The sequence below is a fragment of the Hypomesus transpacificus genome, unplaced genomic scaffold (genome assembly GCF_021917145.1).
Source record: "Hypomesus transpacificus isolate Combined female unplaced genomic scaffold, fHypTra1 scaffold_27, whole genome shotgun sequence".
In the NCBI taxonomy this organism is placed as follows: domain Eukaryota; kingdom Metazoa; phylum Chordata; class Actinopteri; order Osmeriformes; family Osmeridae; genus Hypomesus; species Hypomesus transpacificus.
Genome location: NW_025813796.1, coordinates 509,905 through 517,738, shown reverse-complemented (window position 1 = coordinate 517,738; position 7,834 = coordinate 509,905). Strand labels below are relative to the sequence as shown.

General features: G+C 51.0%; 1 protein-coding gene across 1 annotated transcript; it reads right to left on the bottom strand.

The window, feature by feature from the left end:
• Positions 1 to 1,463: 1,463 nt before the first annotated feature.
• Positions 1,464 to 7,386, bottom strand: tbc1d10ab (TBC1 domain family, member 10Ab). Its single transcript, XM_047014922.1, has 9 exons — positions 6,746 to 7,386; positions 5,237 to 5,336; positions 4,794 to 4,901; positions 4,570 to 4,676; positions 4,338 to 4,452; positions 4,144 to 4,209; positions 3,282 to 3,471; positions 2,983 to 3,137; positions 1,464 to 2,606 (listed from the first exon to the last, which is right to left on the bottom strand). Exons 1-9 carry the CDS (start codon positions 6,958 to 6,960, stop codon positions 2,244 to 2,246), a joined length of 1,419 nt encoding a protein of 472 aa, XP_046870878.1. The 5' UTR covers positions 6,961 to 7,386; the 3' UTR covers positions 1,464 to 2,243.
• Positions 7,387 to 7,834: the final 448 nt, after the last annotated feature.

The window sequence follows — 7,834 nt, the reverse complement described above, 5'->3', positions numbered from 1 at the left end:
TGGGCCTGAAAGACTCCCAGGAGCAGGTGTCCCAGGAAGTGAGCTGCTCTGTGTGTGTGTGCGTGTGTCTGTTTGTGTTCGAGGGGAAGGACAGCGCCGAGGATAATCCTGATTCCTACATCCTCCAATTTCGCCCCAATCTCTGCTCCATGATCATGCTGTCACTTACTACTTTTTTTTCTCCCCTTTTTGACTTCAACTAGAGAAACACACACACACAAACACACACAATAAAACAGGAATCGAGGAAAAACAGATCCATCCAAGAGTATCAAATTGTGTTTATGTAAATAGGATTGTTTTAATTCAAAAACAGCATGTTGATACAGGCAGATGTATTCTCTGATGAAACAAGTAAACACGAGAGGGATGTGGTACTGGACATGTTTCTTCTTCAGCACATCAGGACATTACTGAGTTGACAGGTTGGCCTCAACCCAAGAGGAATCTGATGGTCATATGAGCACATGATGACAAACTGAATCACGGACGCATTTCCTTCAACGATTCCGACAAGTTTCCAGCAACAGTGAACCCCCACAAATGTACTCCGAAGGTCTTTATCTCCAACCCCTTATCCCCCGGGCTGGTAGGGCTCCACCCACACTGAGGACAGGTGAAGCCTTAAGGATCAGCCTTAAACACAAGCGCTCAGGTCAGGGGCTGGACATATGTCCGTTTTATGAGTTTTTTCAGAGTAAGTACACAACAGCAACCACATCGGAATAGTGACAGAAATGCTCTTTTTTTTTGGAAGTGCTCCTGTCAAAACCCGTGGGATTTTTTAAAACTTTTTATTCCAATATAGGATTGTCTTTTCAAATGAGCCCAACAGGTCAACGGTGGGGCTACCAGTGCATTTATATGGAGCCTGACTTGAAATACTGATTCATACATAGGGGGAAATTGGCCGAAAGCACAATACAAAATACAGCTGGCTTAGGTCACAAAGAGTGGAAATTGCTGTGAAGCATTTACTTGGGGAGTTTGGGAACACCCAAATGTACAAACATGGCCCAAAAATATAATTTGCATCCAAGTTGAACTATTCAAACATACAAGCCTCATTGTTGCTGCTGCTGAATATTCTTTTCAAATTTTTCCCAAATGGGAAAGTGCTTTATCATCGACAAGTACAAATATAAAGTATATAGCCTTTAGGTCAACATAGTTTCCTACAATCCAAAGTAGATTTTCTGTTTTATGATCCTTCAGAATCATGAACGGCTGTGGCCTTCATCTGATCACATCATATACAACAGGTAAACGATGGGGGGGGGGGGGCGGGGGGGGGGGGGCGGGGGGGGGGGGGATGGTCATATTGCACAATTATAACATACAAATATATTCACAGCCTTGGACGGAACTATATAATGGAGGTCAGCTCATCGATCGTGGCTCTTCACCTACTTGGTTCCATTTCCATTGGCATTCTCCCCCGGTCCGAGTCGTCGCAAAGTCTCCGTCTGAGTTTACCCCCAGACTGAATACAATGTCGCAATCAAAACGGAATCAAACGTGTTCAAAACACAATCAATCTTTGGTATTAGATCTCCTTCATCTCTCAGTTCCATTTCTCCCAACTCTTCCAGCCCACAGAGAAGCCCCAGACACAGCCCCACAGAGCCCTCTAGTGGTCGCAACGATCAATAACACCTACGAAGATCCGCCTTCATCCAAAACCAGTACGCTGGCCGTTTACCCATAGTCTTTCTCTGTGGTCGAACGAGGGCACTCCTGAGGAAGCTTGTTCGGTACGCGTTGGCATGTTGTGTCTCGCTCCAGGATCAAGTGGAGAACCTCCAGTGCCTTAGGGCTGACTCCGCTCCGCGAGTGGAAATGATTAAACACACCGTGATGCCTGCAGCCTTGGTTCGTATACCCGTATGGCCCAGTGAAGTGATATAAGGTCAAAGCATCAATCTCTCAACTGATAATGAAATGTCATCGTCTCCCGCATGTCTGTACGCGATGACACAGAGAGAGAAGCAGAGAAGGGGGGGGAAACGCACATGGACACTCGGCCACATCTCTCGTGGACGAGTTGGAAATGGCGATGGAGCTGGTGCTGGAATGTGATGGACATGGGAGTTTTCACTGTGGTTGTGGGCAGCTTTAGGAGGGAGGTTTGGGGTGGTCGGAGGGGATGGGCGGGGGTGTTGTGTTGGGGGTGACGCCACGAAAGGATCGGGGTCGAGTCAAGTCGTCAAGCAAAGTGACACCTCCCTGCTCTCGCCCTCGTGTTACAGGTAGGTGTCTAAGCTCTGATTGGAGCCCTGCAAGGGCGTGTCCTTTACGGGGGAGGAGGGGCCACCGGAGGAAGGGTCGGGATTGGCTGCTCCCGGAGGTGGACTGCTGCTTTTCGTCCTCGCCGCCCCTTCGGCGTCCTCCTGGGCGCTCCTGATTGCCGGGGGCGACTCCACGACGATGGTGGGCTTCTGTCTCAGGTCCTGGCGGCTCGGGGGCTCGGCCGCCATGATGGCCTTGGCGCCGTGCATCCTGGGAGGGGACTTGCAGAGCAGCTCGCCGCGGCTCTCCTTCCAGCGCCTCAGCTGGGCCAGGTGCTCCTTCTCGATGTCTCTCTCCGCCACCGGCAGCTCCATGACCTGGGGGGGGGGGAGGGGAGAGAGACACAGACGTGTGCAGCAGAAGCGGTCTCTCTCTCTCTCCGCGGAGGCAGGACACAGTCGTCTCTACGATGAGGACAGGCCTAAGGCCGCTGTTGGAAGGGGCCCCTCGGTTGTTTTAACGTTGCGTGTCGTCGCAAACATGGCATTCTACGCCGCAGTTGCCTGTCTGCGCTTGTCGATTCCAAACGGAATCGGTTCACCTGGCGCAATGTTTTGCAAACGATCCGTTTTGGCCATAACCTTTGAGAGCTATTTCTCAACAGCAGTTAACGGTATCAGCGCAAGCTCAAGTCTGACACGTGTGCGTTTCAGCCGTTCGTGTGTGTGTGTGTGTGTGTGTGTGTGGCTGTACCTCTCGAACCAGGAAGCTCTCCTGCATGTAGCGGGCCTCTATGGCCCTCAGCAGCTCCATGGTCTCATACAGGCCCTGGCACGCCTTGAGCTTCTCCTGAGATCCCAGCATGCACTTCAGCAGCACCAGGCCCACCCGGAAGATGATCTTAACCCCTGGAGGGGTCAAGATGAGGTCGCCGCCATCAGACGTCGGGGATCGCACGGGGGTCCCCAAACGCCCAAAGCATCCGCTGGGATGTGATACATGTGGGTGTATAGGATGTGTGCGTGTGTGTGTGTGTGTGGGTGTTGCCTCACCCTCGCAGAGGAACATGTCCCAGACCCGCAGCACGGAGGCCCAGGGCAGCGTTCGGGAGAAGGCACACATGAACCACTCGGTCATGTAGAGGATGGGCTCCAGCTTGTGCTTCTTCAGGTGGCGGTGGGCCACGGGCGACACGCCCCTCAGCAGGGCAAACAGAATCTCCCCGTCCAGCTGGATCGCCTCCTACGGGGGGGCACGCACGCACAGGCACGACGGTCAACCCGGGGAAGGAGGGAGGAGGGGGGGGGAGCAGACATGGGCATGGATTGACTTGGAGGGCGTTAACGAGAGGAGAGAGAACGAGACGGCTGTCGCGAGGTGGAGACGGAGGGAGGGAGAAAGGGGGCCCCTTTCGATTGGTTTAATCGAATTGTCGGTTTATGTGGCACACGCTGGCTAGTACGCGTACGGTCGTTAAGTCGTTAGGGAAGAGTCGAACCACTAGGGCGGGCTCCAGGACACAGGATGACACCAGAGCTGCAAATCGAAGCGGGAGAAGTGGACCCATGACCTGACTGTGCAACAGCATGCCACCCCTTCCATTCTGAACACAAGGCCAGTAATTACACAACATTCTTCTTTTCCTCAGAGCACACCCAGTGACCACTGGGTAAATATCTAATCTTTTTGGTGACGGATGAATTCGTAAAATATGACTTTGTCTTGACCGGTCGATCTTTGAACCTCATATATAACCTCCTCCTCCTAAGTCAGCAAACATTCACAAACTAGTCAAATAAACGTGTTCTGGGTGAATCTAGGGACGGTCTGGTGGGTCAGTCCTACGCGTTTGCATGAGTGTAACTGTGTATGTGTGTGTGTGTGTGGGGGGGGGGGGGGTGGGCGCAGTCTCACCAGCCCTGTGCTGTAGTATCCAGGTAGGTACTTCTCACAAATCTGGACCAGACCCCAGAATGCATCCTGCCAATGAAGCACAAATCGATTCCCCAATGTGTCAATACAGAACGCGACACCTATTTTGATGTGTATTGCCCGTGTCTGTTAGCAGAACGGCGTGCGTGTGCGTGCGTGTGCGTGTGTGTTCTCACCTCAGCGGGCATGTGCATGAGGAGAACAGCAGCGATGGGAGCCTGGGCCTGACAGTAACCCTCCTCGGGGCGATGCAGCGTGTAGGCCTTCAGCACGCGGAACAAGTCCTGCTGCCTGCACACACGGCAACACGAAGGGCACGCTTAAAAAACCTCCACGGCTCCAAACCGACACAGAGAAAGCCCCTCTGACGGCTGTGAGAGCGTCCGTCTCGAGATAAGGGGGCCTCACCCGTGGCCTCCCCTCGCCACGAACATCTCGTGGAAGGGGAACTGCCTGTGGAGGTCTCGCTCGATCACGTCCAGCCACTTTGGATCTCCGGGTTGGCTGTCCAGTTCCTGGGGAAACGCGCAGAGGAGCGGGAAACCCTTTGTGAAGTCCGGCAAGGGCATGTGAACGACCGCGGGGAGGGGGGGGGGTGGATGTGACGGGAGGACGTGAGTCACGTGACTGACCTGGAACCTTCCCTGGTTCTGCTCCCTCTTCACCTTCCCCCCGGAGAGGTAGAGCCAAGCCCGGCCGCGCAGAGACGGGGGGATCCCCTTCTGACAGCGCAGCTTCACCTGCGGGAGCAGCGCGCACACAACATGACACAGACAGAGACGGAGAGGAAAAGGGTGTCAGGTGGCTGAGCGGTGAGGGAATCGGGCTAGTAATCAGAAGGTTGTCAGTTCGATTCCCGGCTCTGCCAAATGACATTGTGGCCTCGGTCAAGGCACTTCACCTTACTTGCCTCGGGGATAATGTCCCTGTAAGATGCTCTGGATAAGAGCGTCTGCTAAATGGCTAAATGTAAAAGGCAGACACTGGAATAAAACAGAAGACAGAAGGTCGAACGCCCCCCTTCCCCCCCCCCCCCCCCCCCCCCCCCCCCCCCCCCCCCGCCAGCTAAGCAGACCTTCTTGTGTTTCTTGGCCATCCACTTGTCCCAGCTGTTGAGCATGTCCAGCCATTTGGCCTCCCTCTGCCTCAGCACCTCGGGGGGAACGTCCTCCGCTCTGTGGGGGGAGAGGACGGGTCGGTTTAGGCCTACGCAACTCTCCCGACAGCCATGAGTCAGGCCTATATCATTCCCACTTTGATTAGTGAAAGCGCGTTACATCCAGTCCTAGGCTTGGCCTACATGGGACACGTGAAAACTCCTACCACCCCAGAGAGAGGGCCGACTAAAACGGGAACACATCTCTCACACGGGAACTTGTATTGGTGGGGAAACTCAAACGCAATCTGCTTCCTTCATCTTCCGATGGTTGGTTCTCCGTGGAGCCTTCCAACAGGCTATTCATTGTCTTTTAGAAAACACGACGGAACATCACAATCGAAGCTGGCCTCATGGTAGAGTCGCTTCAACATGACTAGAGAAACGGAGGAGGATCAAAGAGACTCAGACAATGGCTGCCGTTGTAGCCGAGCCCAGGTCTCCTCTCCAGAGTGCTCCAGGCAGCCTAGTTGTGGTAGTTCTTTAAAAAAAGGCTTTTCCCTGGATACTGAGAGGGAGGGTCAAAGCGACTGCAAGTTAACTCGTAGGTCTTTTTAGTGTGTTGATGGAGTTGAATAAAACCAATATGAAACTTTGAACTGAAGAATGGTGTTCATTCAAGTTTGACACACGCCTGGGCCTCAGCGCTGTCCTGGCAACCAAGATAGAGAAATACCACCTAGTGATTACCATAAACAGGATTATAGACGATTATTGTCGGAATATATTTATCTCACGTTGAGAGGGCTCTCAGAAATGGAGACCAAACAGGGATGAACATGCACGCATATGGACCAGATAGGACGACCCAGAAACACTGACTCATCAATAACCACAACAACAACATGCGAATTGACTGAAGGTCTTCAAAAAAGCATTATGTGTTCTGCTCTGGTTCATCCATCTCTGTCTGGCCCTCTGGAAGGGAGGGGCCAGCCATTAGATGGAGCGGTGGCAGCTGGTGACATGATTGACAAAACAGTAAAAGGACACTTGCTGCCGCTTGCAAAATACCATGGAAAACAGGAAGCGGTTTGAGAGTCCAACTTTCCCCTTATACCCATCCCCCCCCCCCCCCCCCCCCCCTCCCACTCACAAGCCCCAGCTCTGAGGAAGGTAGATAAAATACAAAACTGAGGTCACCAAATTATAGTAATGAGAGTTCTTCAAGTCGTAAACACTTTAACAAATGTAGCTAGTATTGGTTCATTGTAGAAAATATAGCTATACAGAATTATCTGCACAAACTCTGTACTGACAGAAAACTGACTGACTGTGTTTAGCTTTCGCCTTAGTTGAGTAGACCACCGCTTTCACCAACCAAACATATCTCCATGACTTGGACTGACAGCTAGTTAACTAGCTTAGTAAAGTCAAGTGTCTGGGTACTGTAGTGAGGTGTAGGGCAGAGGAGCAATGGTTACTTACGAGTCTCCTGAAAACTGTTGGGCACCTCCAATAAAACCATATTTGTCCGTCTGTCTCTCCCCAGTGTTGGCATAGCCGTTCACTTCTGAGTCCGAGCCAAAAGAAGAATTCCCTTCTGCTTCTCCATCATCTGTCAGGTTTTCCATGGTTCCTCGTAAACTTCTGGTGGACTGATGTGCTGACTGGAGTCCATTACTTTGCTCAATTCTTGCCATCTACACCGGTTTAGCAAATCTCCCTAAAAGTGTGGGTCAACTAAAACGTATTTCTGTAAATAGAAACATCTCCGAACACTACTATGTGAACTCCTACGTTGGCTAGCCGACAAGTTCAATATGACAAATCTAATCCTAGTGCTCAGCTCTGTTTCAGCTTAGAATCTAAGATAGCTTGTATTAGCGACCAAAACAACAACACTGCTCAACCGGTAAGTTACTAGCTAGCACAAGTTATTTAAATTGGTCTACGTCAATTAGCGACTAAACTTCCTCTTCAGCTAGAGTCAATGTGTACGTATTAATTGTAAATGAGCAGGTAAATACATCCCAAGAGACACGACTATCTAACTGCTAAACTGTTAGCTAGCATCACCTGACAACCATCCTCGAATCTCTGTTGTCAGCAAGTTAGAAGCTAGCTCTAGTTAGCTCGAATGTACGACCAGCTTCTACATTGGGCTTTGCTGCCATCTGCCGGTGATGAAAGTACATTGTAAGTGTATTGGATAGGGTTAGGTCTGTGGGTAGCACTAACAGTGTCATAAACTGTTGGTGTAATCCTCTCACTTTGATTTACTAAGAGTTTACAGTTGAATCGCTGTGAATGTACTGTGTATGTAAGGGTGTATTCAATATAAGAAAATGGGTTTGGCATCTATTCAATATTTCCTGCTGAGGGAAGTCTCCATAGGTTATGTGTACACAGTAACAGTCGGAGTCGTTTCAAGGTCATGCAGGATCAAGTCACACAGTTTTGGTGAGTTTCCAGGAAAACATCACACACTCTGCTTCACTCTTCATACACACACTAAGTTTGACACTTGATGTTCATGCTGATGTTAGCCACATTTGGCTGAATTCTGGTTTCTCA

Coding starts and splice junctions, on each gene's coding strand:
- tbc1d10ab (XM_047014922.1), bottom strand. CDS start 6,960: ATGGCAAGAATTGAGCAAAGTAATGGACTCCAGTCAGCACATCAGTCC. Junction 4,453..4,569: donor GTGGCGAGGGGAGGCCACGG/GTGAGGCCCCCT, acceptor CCGTGTGTGCAG/GCAGCAGGACTTGTTCCGCG. Junction 2,607..2,982: donor AGAGCTTCCTGGTTCGAGAG/GTACAGCCACAC, acceptor CCCCCCCCCCAG/GTCATGGAGCTGCCGGTGGC.